Source organism: Pagrus major, chromosome 2 (genome assembly GCF_040436345.1).
Source record: "Pagrus major chromosome 2, Pma_NU_1.0".
Taxonomy (NCBI): domain Eukaryota; kingdom Metazoa; phylum Chordata; class Actinopteri; order Spariformes; family Sparidae; genus Pagrus; species Pagrus major.
In genome coordinates, this window is record NC_133216.1 from 23071905 (window position 1) to 23084020 (window position 12116).

The 12116-nt window shown below is 39.0% G+C and overlaps 1 protein-coding gene across 1 annotated transcript; it reads right to left on the reverse strand.

Annotated features, from left to right (window-relative positions):
- Positions 1 to 8370: 8370 nt before the first annotated feature.
- snrpd2 (small nuclear ribonucleoprotein D2 polypeptide) lies at positions 8371 to 11896 on the reverse strand. The gene is made up of 3 exons (XM_073487947.1): positions 11808 to 11896; positions 10473 to 10652; positions 8371 to 8792 (listed from the first exon to the last, which is right to left on the reverse strand). Coding segments are annotated over exons 1-3 (357 nt in total). The 5' UTR covers positions 11810 to 11896; the 3' UTR covers positions 8371 to 8617.
- Between the last annotated feature and the right edge of the window lie 220 nt (positions 11897 to 12116).

Consider the following 12116-nt stretch of genomic DNA (forward strand, 5'->3'; position numbering starts at 1 on the left):
GGCTACAACTGAACCACAACTTCTCTTTTCACACTTTGAGGTGGTTTACGGCTGTGTTTGTGGAGGTTACAGCCGTGTGTCTGCGCCGGACTTTTCGCCTCTCCCTCGGTCGGTCGGTCGGTCTGTGTAGGTTCATTGGAGTGTGGCCCAACCCGCCAGCTTCAAAGTAGGCTACGATCCCGTGCTGCGTTCAGGCGCGCCTCGGAAAAGGAACAAAGTAGGAGTCGCGAATGTGAGCGCTGATTTCTTGACTTTTGCTGTGTGTGATTTATGTGGCTGAATGTAACTGAGTTAGGGCCAGTGTTGTTAGAAAAGTCACCAAAGGTCACACTTGAGTAAAAATAAAGACAGTGTGTTCAAAATATTACTTATTAAGTACAAGTGTAAAGTAAGTTATGTTCGATATTCAGCATTTGTCTCATTATTTGAATCATTATTTATGCAATTACCAATCAAATACATTCAATGAACCAATTTGCCCTTTGGAATCAATAAAGTAGTTCTGATTCTGAATTAAACTACTTCTCTATTTTGTCTCTGTCTCAGAATAAAGTAGCAGAAAATGTAAATACTCAAGTACAAATACCTTGAAATTTGATTCCAGTACAGTACTTGAGTGAATGTACTTAGTTACATTCCATCACAACAACAAAACCAAATATCACAATAATTTTGATGAAATACCTCAATATTGATATTGTGACTATATCGTAGGGATGACTGTTGATGCTTTCACAAAATATTAACATGATGAGATTATTGAGAAATAATCATCAGTAATGTGGATATAATGACTACATGGGTAAAGACTAATATTAGAACATGTAGAACAGTCTGGTAAGTTCAGAAAATCACATCACTTTACTGTATTGCAGCCTTTTAATACAAATAAATATCACAATATAACAATATCCAAAATCTAAGACAATATGTATTTACATATCATGAAATGATATAATATCAATTTAATGCCCAGCCCTAAACTAAGTATATTTACCCACTGTACTTAATACAATTTTGAAGCTCTTGTACTTTACCTCCACTGCATTCACTTACTTACCTTACCTAACATTTGACTGTTTAAATGGGAGTTTCAGAATTACTGTCAAGTACGATATATAAACACCAGCCTAGTTAACTTTCTTACATTTAAGTCAAAAAAATAGTAACCAGAGTCTGATTATCAGGACAAGATTACCCTGTTACTCAAGAAGTAGTTCTTCCTTTCTTTTTGTATCATAGGCAATGTATTGCATATGTAGCAATTCAAATAAGTAAAAAGACACTATGGAAGCATGATCGTACGCTATTAGGGAAGATGTCAAGAATGGAAGAAGTGTTTTTTTTATGTGTTCAAGGCCAAACTGCAGGAACCACAACCTCAAAGGTGTGATCTCCTTTGACCCCTTAAGGCACTTGAGGTGCCACCAACAAGACCTGACCAGCGGTTCTCCTGGACTCTACAGTAATGTTCCTGAGCTCTGTATAATCAAGCTGCTATTGTTAACACACGTTTCTCACTTGCTCCATTAGAAATTGAAAAATAAAGGAACCTCAATTGTTTAAAAATGAACCGGCTAAATTTCAGCTGCATCAATGACCAATAAAAATGTTAAATCGACAGATTTTTGGGTGCATGTGCGACCAAAATAGTGGCACCCCAGAGCCCTGATAGGTCTTCTTCATTTCTAATGGTACTTGAAGGCAGCACCTCATCCAAGCCGGGGGGCCTCGCCAAGCCCTCCACCTCGCCCTACTGGCTGTCTGGGTAACTTCAGGTTTCTACTAGCAGCTGGGGTTTTGTGGTTAATCCATGTAGATCTTCTTTAGCATTTCGCAAGTGATGTTTCTGGAATAAAAAGATAATTAAATAAATAACCACTGCTTTGCTTCAAAGTATAGGTAATGGGACAAGATCAACAGCATTGAATCAATTATCTAGATAACTTATGTTAAAGGCTGAAGTATAATACTTTATAATTCTGTTAACAATGAAGGGAAAAGGAGTCTCTCATGGCCCAGTTTTCATCACTGAGATATGACATAGACTAAAAGCACTCCTTCTTCCTAATGGGGACAGAAGAGGAAGAGAGGATGAGAAAGGAATGCATTACGTCTTCATGGCATGTGTAAACATCCAGAAAGCCAATATGCCTGTCTCACCACACACACATACACTTAGATATACAAGCTGACTGCTCAGAGCAACTGTTGGTCTGGTATTTTTTTTAGCCATGTGTCCTCGGTCAACTCTGTAGACTACTGAAGCTCAAACTCAACTAGACCCCATTTCTTTTCCCCATCGCTGAGTGTGCACTTTTACAGATATTAACACCAGATCCTGTGTGAGCTTGTGCTCGAAACATGTGCGGGGGTGTTTGTGTGATTTGTGCTGGCTCAGTCTCACCATGTTGGTCCAGTTCCCAGAAAGTAGCCCGTAAAGAATTAGAAAGAGTCATGCAGTAATTTTAGGTTTCTCCCGCGCTCCTCCCCTTTACCACAGCTTTATTTCCACAGCTTGACGTCAGTCGGTCGACACCGTCCACAGCTGGCAGTCTGACAGGAGACCTGACCCAAGGAGGCCTCCATGGGACCTGGAGCAGAGTGGCTCCAATGTGTGTGAGATTGAGGAACTGAAACACAGAGCAGAAAGATTTGGACAAAGTGGATGTGCTGGGTCAGCCAGACTGAATTACACCTTTAGCCTCTCTCTATCCCTGAGAGAGGCTATTATATAAACAGGCTGCGCTTCTACTACATCTTACATCAGAGGACTTGTTGAAGCATCCAGTCCTGAGGCGGCGTCTGAAAGCTTCGGCCTCCACTGCTGGTTTAATAGCAGATGAATGAAGAGAATAAAAAGGAATACAACTGAACTTCACTCGAGGAATCAAAGTGTCAGTCTGGCTCCTGAGGTCCAGACAGTTAGCCAGACAGGGATTAGCAGTAACAGTATAAACTATTCCAGACGTGCCAATGTTTGGTAGGAAACCCAGAGGACACAGAGAATAAATGTTGCAGTTACTCAAGTACTTTAATTCTCTCTCCATCGCTTTCTGACAGGGAAGGAATGTGACTGGAGGAGGGAAAAAATATGTAAAGGGGAGGCGGGACGCAACTGTTCACCAAGAAGCCTGGGCTGGAGGCCAGTTGAGAAAAGACCAGCACTATGATTGTCGAGATTGTAAAATCCAAATGTCCTGAAATGTAGGCCCTGAACTCATCACAGGGATAATTGGGACCGACGCACATTGACAAAATATAAAGTACAGGGCTATGATCCTCAAAATGAAGGATACAAAATGAAAAAAACATTTATCTGTATTCAGAACTTAAACTGCTAATTTAATTTAAAAGCTGGGCATTGTGCTACTTACATTATACGTCATATTAATTATCTGTCTGTGTATCAGATTGGACGATGCTTTCAAGATCCAGTTTCAGTTTTCAGGACATTCTGTGTGATTAAATTAAAATGACTTGTCAGTTAAACCAAAGCGTGGTCTCTGTAGGAGAACCAGGTACATTACTTTAATAATCCACTAGATGGCAACATGACCTTATTACAGAAAAATGTGGAGTTCCTCAAACTAAATTATGTTCCTGTTTTTTCTCATGTTGTGTAATGTGAAACTACTATTTATAGATTCATATTAGGATTAAAGGGGCGTTATGTAGTTTTGGAGAAGAATTTCAAACTCAGAATTTTGATATTTACAATATCAATGAGGTAATAATACAAACTCAGATTATTGTTTTTACATAATTGAATAAACAAGCTGTTCTTAGAGGAAAATAAGGTCCCCAGAACACTGTGTGAAGCTAGAAAGGTGGCAGGGTCCGCCACACATAAACAATATTTGTTTATTCAGCCATGAAAACAAAGAGAGCTTGTTTATTTAGTTTGTTTAGGCATCGATTAAAAATTCTTACCCAAAACTACATAGTGCACCTTTAAGAATCAAAGATAAAATAAAAGTCTAAATTGTTGAATGTATTTTTTATCAGCTGTGTTTTTGTTTCAGCATCAACAACAGCCAAGATGTCTTGTGGTGTAATCTCCAAAAAAAAAAAGAGATCAGAATACAGAATATCAATCAGTTTTGGTTGTGTATAAACATAAAAAACATTACAGCATGTAAAATCATGACTAGTCACGTCCTCTGAAATATGTCTGGGAATTTGGGGATTTACGTGACATCAAGAGTTTCTTCTATCATATACTTAATTCATTTTAAGCCTGACTCTGATATCCTTTATTCAAGCACTTGATGAGAATTTCACTGTTTTTAGGCAGAACACTGACGAAATGACACAATATAAAGGGTTTACTATCCTCCACCACCCACTGCCAACATGGACGAAAAGTCCTAGTGTTGGCGATAATGGGAAATTCAAACAAATCCCCTCTGCTGATGAAGACCATGTGATACAGTTGAAAGCTTTGAGCAAAGGGGCCTTGATTTGACATATAGCTGCTGTTATCAAGGTCAAGAATGAACTGTCAGGGTCAACATTTTGATCTAAAATGCAGGATGATCAAACAGAAAATATAACTGAAAAATTGAATGAGAAAAGTGATCTTGTTTGTTATAAAATGAAAGATGTTTTTACAACTAAATTACCAGAATAACTGTCTGCAATTTCTTTTTCTGCAAACCACAGATACGTTGAAACCAGATGTCTCCTTAAAAACATTTGGTTTTGGTTTGCTAATTGTCCCTATGGCTCATCAAAAATATCCAGTTTTGTCACCACAAGCACACTGCAAATTGTCCTGATGCCTCTTTACAGATTTCCCAGTTTTGTCACCACAAGCATTGCTGGAAATTGTGTCAACGTCTTGTTGAAAATATCTGGTTTTTGGTGCCCCAAACACGGTTGGAAACTGTCCCAGGTGAAGTGGTCTCAAACTGTGGTCTCTACACCTGGCCGCCTTCTCTACCAGGCATCGCATTCGACCATCCCCTCCCCCTCCTCCTCCTCTTCATGTGGAAGTTGCCTCATATACAGGTAATATAAAATGTAGCTATTTTAGAAATATTATTATGGTACGTAGCATTTTATTATGGTGACTGGGTGAAAAAAAAATCATAATTTCTGGAGGCTTGTCAAAACCTTTCAGTGGGTGGGGCGTTCCTGGGGGGGATTTGGACTCATGGCACCCTAAAATCCTGTGTACGGCCCTGCTGTAAGCCTGGAACATCACCAGTGACTGACCCACTCAGGCCTAAAAAATACATACATCATTTTTACACAAAAGTTCATGCATGCTTCCTGTCCCACTTCCGCAGTGCTTGTTTGTAAATAGGCTCAGTCTACATGCAGCAGCTGATACACCTGATCCTTGTTGTGGCTGTCACTGACTGTGTCCTTGCAGTTACTGTCATTCACACTTAAAGAGAGATGAGTGAAGGCGGTGTTTGTGTGTTTTCACGGAGCTGACACCCTCTCCTCCTCCTCCTCCTCCTCCTCCTCTCTCCACCTGGCCTGGCGGAGGCTCTGACACCCGCACCGCGGCTCTGCTTGAAAACAAACTGCGGCGGCGGCTCCGGTTTCCGGGGCCCGATCGATGCGCTGCACGGTGTCGCGTTGCTCGGAGGCTCGAGTATCGATGCATGGCCGATCGCTATCATAATCACACTTCCCCCCTCTTATCGCTTACCTACTGAATAAAACATCTGCCTTCCTGCTCACGGATCGCTCACCCCTCCTCCCCCAAAATCTGGAGGGAAAGAGACTTCTGGAAGTGTCTTTGCCATGAGTGAAGTAACATGAGAGAGGTGCGCGATGATACCCAACAAATGAGGTCCCCAAAGTTGTTTTTATCGCAGCCATCTCCAAATAGACCCTCCAGATACTTGACAGTGCTTTGTCCCGGGATGCTGCAGCTGTGAGGGTGTGATCAAATCCTAATAACCTACAGTTTCTCCATAGATTAACTTCACTTGAATTAAATAGCATACTAATGAAGTTATATTCATTTTTCTGGTGACCCATCATCTTTCACACCTCATGTTATAGCCTGGAGCAGCTCCAAGTGTTTTGAGGCCCTGCACAGGATGTATTTGGGTCTCCGCTGGTGGCCACCATGAAGGCCCCAGAAGCAGCTGCTCTATTTGCTTGATATGCTTGAAAGACACACATAAACTGAAAAGACCCATCCAAACACTGGGTGTGAGTATACATTTTTCATAAATAGTATATTTGGCTTTAGTTTAAGCACCAGATTCCAGACAAATCAGCCTGAATGTACTCCAGTAACCTATAAAGTATAAATTTCAGCTGGAATGGAATAGTAACATGGATGTACCCACATGCTTTTATATGGATTGGGAAGAATGTGGGCCTTTTCTGTTGTAACATTTATACATGCTTCACCCTTGTCAGTTTTAATTTCAGTTTCTGAATAATTTGGGGGTGAAGGTTACAGTAAATTACACTAGTTAAGATGTTTGAGTCCACACAATTTGCGCCTTTTTAAGGATATCAAACAAAAAATTAGCATTTTAAAACCAGGTGTTTTTTTTTCATCTGATCAGGCCGCTGCTGACACGTACAATCACACAGATTGAAGAGTTTTTAGTTCGAAACCTTCTTTAAACCATCAAATCTGAGTCATTTGCATCCCTCACTGTGACCATCATATAGATCATTTTCTTAATTAAAGGGTATCTGGGGTGTCCCCAGGCTTCATCCCATCACTCTGCAGAAACAAACTGTGGTAAATGCATGTTGATCACATGCACAAAATATGAAGACGTAATAAGAAAAGTAGACTGAATGAATGTGTCAAATCTAACAAATCTGACTGTTTCCCTGCTGTCTCTGCTTTCCATGTCTGAACAGAAGATGCTCACAGCTGGAACACATCTGTAACATTGTGAAGAGAAATGTAATTCTCTTGGTCCAACAAGAGATCAAGCTCACATATATATGATGTGGAGAATGTTTCGACTGCATGTAGCTGCTGCAGTCCCGATGATGATATAGCTTTAGTGGACTTCTGTCCCCCTACACATGTAGAAGGACAAAAAATACATCATAGAAGTACATGAGCAATGTGATGTTCACAAAAAGCGCACCCTTGAGTTGGTATTATTGTTTCAAACATACTGTCCCCAATCTAAACAGTCAACCTCTCTGTTTGAATGCTACAAACGGGTATTAGGTGAACCTAATCAAATTTAAATTTAAATCAAATGTCTTCAATATTTAAACTATGAAAGATAAAGGGGCCTCCTGGTGGCCACGGGGCCCTGAGCAGCAGCTGTGCTTTCTCATGCCTCGGGCTTGCAGCGCAAAAATTTGTAGTTTTCCGGCCTCTGCAACATGATCTCATCAAACGTTTGGTAGATGTCAAGATTTGCCTGGAGCAGCAGAGCAAAAGGAATCATTACATGAGTCACAGGAAAGTCAGAAAAGTTCACCGCATTTCACATCCACTGCTCAGACTGATTCTTCTCTTCTGACCCAGCAGGCTTCACCTGAGAGCTGTAAATCAGTGAAGCCTCGCTGCCCGCACACAGGTCGACCACAGGTGCTGGCCTTAGGGTTAATACTGAGAACAGTAAGGTGTGTGTAATGTAAGATGCATAAATGTATAACGTAAAGATTTTTATATGGCAATAAAAGATGCTTTTGGACACAAAAATGACTTTCCAGGAGTTGTTTTCTAAATATAAAGGCCTACGGATAAACCAAAGGGGATTTCAACACTGATACGTAAATCGATAACATTCAGCTCTCCAAAATCTGTAAAATACACAAGCTTTTTATTTACGCACACAATCAAAACCTGTGCACTTGACCACTGAATTTGAGAGCAGCAAAGAGCAGAGGTTAGGTGCCAACTGTTTGAGAGAGGTAAGGCGAGACTAGCTGTTGAGCTATTAAGACAATTAACAAAGTGGTCAGGAGGGGCTGAGCGGCAGAGGGGAACAGCCTGAAATGGAGAGAGATGAGGGTGTGAAGTGACAGTCAGCACATCTGGTCTCATCAATAATGCAGTGGCCCTTTAAACGGCAGTTTGTCGCATATTGAGCGCTGCTGACTGAAATCAAGCCCGACACCTAAGCTGCTGTCAGGGGAGAGTGAAAAGGGTGACAGCGGGAGGAAGAGGAGGAGGAAAGGGCTGGCAAAGACAAAAACAGAGTAAAAGAACTTTTCGGCGAGGCTTTCTCTGATATAGTGTGTAATAGATGAGCGAGGTGAGAAGAATGGAAACTCACCAATGGTATAATATAATCTAAAAATAGTCAGAAATGATTTAAAAATAAATAAATAAATAAATACAACAAATAAAGTTGAATTATCAGTAAATTATATAATAAACATCATAGCATGAAGAAAAAAATGCCCTCACAACACTTCAACCTAGTCATCACTTTTATTATCAAAATGAAAAATACAGAAGACAATGCAAAACCAGGTATTCTTGTGCCTGAATGGCTCATCGTACAGACATCATTTTGACACTATGTATACCCAATAGTGACTGCAGTGACCCCACAACAACATAAAAAACAAAACAAAGAAGTTTCCATTAATGGTCGTCCACTGCCACAGCCTTTAAATCATTCAGAAGAAAAAGACAAAAAGAAAGACGTAGAAGAGTTCATTTTCCTGTGATCAGAGGATTCCTCAGCACGATGATGACAGAGTCGCCCCTCAGGAACATTTTAGAAATGTAGCGGTCCTTGTTCACCGGCTTAGACTTCTTCTTTCCCTTCCCGCTCTTGGGAACTTCTGTCCACATCTCCTTCACGTTCTCTAAGACCATGTTGCAGTGTCTGAAATAGAGGGAAATCAAACATTCAAAAACACGAAAACACTTGCACAAAACAATTTTATTCTTAAGTGACACGTATGAATGATGCAAGATCATTTGTGGCAGAAACCAATTTCCAGTACTTTGAATTTTCTCTTAGATATGAAGAAAATTCACAAGTGGTAATAGTCTGCCTTTCTCCACAGGGGATAAACACAAGTATGACTTAAGAATTATAATACCTTAGTCTGAATGGATTTGGAATTTAAACAATTATTAAGTTATTATATAACATAACATAAGTATTATGTTATTTATTTTAACTAAGATAAAATATATAACTGAGACAAACTTAATTTTAAAAAATCAAGATTCTGTTCACCAGATTAGAGAGAGACTTGTGAGATTCTGTGATTTTTACTGGCACATTTTGCACAGCATTTTATCCAGTATCATCCTGTATTACAGTGTAACATTACCTACTGTAGGCTTTTATATCATCCTGTCTAATATCTCTTTCACATCCTCTTGACCATCACGCATAAAAATCATGGGGTGCTTACATTTGGAAAGATGTTTTAAGCATCACGTCAGACCCTTCCTTCTTATTGTCTGTTAGTACAGTGCCCCTCTGATGACACATTGTTGGTAGCTGAATTAAATTTTAAAAAAATTCATTACAGGTCCTCTAACAACACTTGTGACTCTGGCTGCTACATTTTTTGTGTTTGTTGACAGCTGATTTCAGACAAATGGACATGAAACTGAACATTTTTCTGAATGAAACACAGGAAGTGGAGCAGGAATTCTTATGTGACATTTAGGGACATTGATTAATGTAATTAACAAAACTCATGTGCACCTCCTCATGAACAACTAACATTTTCCAGGATAAAAAAAAAGTAATTTATGACAAATGTGTCCAGTTAAGAGGTGATACGAGCAAACCAAAAAAAAAAAAACAAAAGCATGAGACGTTTAGGATAATAATATGAAAATGTTCTTGCAATGTTATATATTGTGGATAGAATTAAAAATTAAATAAGAGATGGCATCAGTGGGCAGAAACTGAACAGAAATGTGTAATTAAGCTCAAGATCCAAATTATCCTGTATTACTACACCTTTATAGATAGTATAACGATTCCTTTGTTGATCAATGTGATGACATTAGGTTCTTTTTTTCCCTTTATTTTAACCATATGATTTATTTTCTAATTTGGATGGGACACATTTAAGATCTAAATTCATGTGCATTTCTCATAGTTTTTGAGATGACAAAGTTTTTGATTTCCTTGTTGAGGGAACAATGTCGGCCACACACAGAATCTTTTGAGGATTAAGCTGCTGTAGGAAGAAAATGCAAATAAATATTTATACTCTTCTAAAGATCTGATTTAATGATGTTTGAGCTCAAATCTTTGAGACAGCGTTCAGCAACTAATCAGGATATGTGCCAAGAGCAGTGTTTTTAGACTTCATCCTTTATTACTACTGAGATTTCAGTATCATAGCGGATAAAGCCTACTGGTAGAAAGTTAGCACTTTGATGTATTGCTTATTGCTACAAGTAAAAATACCATCCTGAATCAATGTCATAACATACAAGTAAAATAAACAAAACTAATTGATATAATCAAGTATTAATCTCATATTTCACTCTCAAACATGTTAATTAATAACTTAGTGACTGGGCTCAGTACCTGTCAAAAGCCTTGACTCTTCCGAGCAGTTTCTTGTTGTTGCGACAGTTAATGAGGACCTGAGTGTTGTTCTTCACTGACTGCGTGAGCACAGACAGGGGACCAGTGTTGAACTCCTCTTCCTCTCGTTTCTGGAGCTCCTCTGGAGTCATCTCCGACTTGGGTTTTGTTAACAGACTCCTGAGAAATGACACGAAACAAAAACAATTCAAATGTGGACAGTAAATTTAAAAATATGCATGATAAGAAGGAAATGTTGGTGTTAGTATAGGCTTTATATTGTTATAAGGGCAGACTTAACACATAATTGCTCCATCCTACCCTTCACGGTGGGTAAAAAAAATATATTTTGTTATATTACAGCGTTTTTTGTATTTCTAATGTGGGGTTGTATTGAAAGTAATTGCATATATCTCTTATTGTTGATGCTCTTTCTTTTGCCTTGTTGGCTGCGTAACTACTTGCAGAACAAAATTAAGTTTAAGTTGTTGTTTTCTGTGCATAACAAAGAATGTGTTACACAGGATGATAGATATCTAAGAAATATATAGTCTTGGACCAAAAACCAATACTGTACACATGGCAAAAGTACATTTCTTCACTATACCTGTAATACACAGTAATGTATTAATGCAGTCACCGTGTTCATGCACACAAATTATAGTTTTTATCAGAAGACACAAACTTAATATAAAAACAGTTAAAACACTTAAAAAACTTTCCACTGACAGAAAATTAATGTGAATCGTTTGTTTTGCCTATAATTTACAGTATGAGGATGCATTTTTCAGCCTATACTGGTTGATTACGGTGGTTTCTTCCCCTTCTTCTAATATGGATCTCGCATTAAAAGCAAGACGATAGACTTCATCAACTGACAAAGACTAAAGGCTTTATTCTCCCATCTCAATACTTACTAAAAGCTGTAATAACGTAACTAATCTCAAGCGAGAAGACGCATGCTCAAACACCGTTGTACTTGGTATTAGCACTCAGCTAACTAGTTAGCTTATATGAGTGCAATTGTTTCTTGAGTCGTAACTTTTCAATTTCGCACCGAAGCAGTTTTGAATGAAATACAGATTTTATTTGTATATCACAGCAGTAACGTAGCTGTTACATAGTTGAGTTTGAATACATGTAGCGGCGACAAGGTCCAACTAATGTACTTCAGCTCACCGGCCTCGACTCCTATCACTAGCATTGCTCATGTAAAATGCTAACACGGTTAGCATCCGAACTGCTAGCTACTGGCTGCTGCGGTTCAGCGTTCAAGCTCTGAGCCCGAAAAAAGGCCATCTCCAAAAATACTTATTGATCATAACAGATACTTACATGATTTCTGATTTATAAAAACAGTTTAGTTAGATCGTATCCCTCTTGTGTCCACCGGGTCCTTTCGTTTGTCCAACGATTCTTACCAGACTCGCGTGGATCGAACTACTTCCGGGTTAGAGAATCGGCGCCTCAAAGTTTTGTAATAACTTCCGGGTTAGTACAGTCTCGTGAAAATGTATATTAAACTAAAGTTTGATTACTTTTCTTTACCAGATTATGTATGTGTATTATCATATTGTCGACATGTACATTTGGTGTAGCATTTTGTGTTTATTTCAGGCAGTTGTTAAAGGCTGGCAGTGGTGA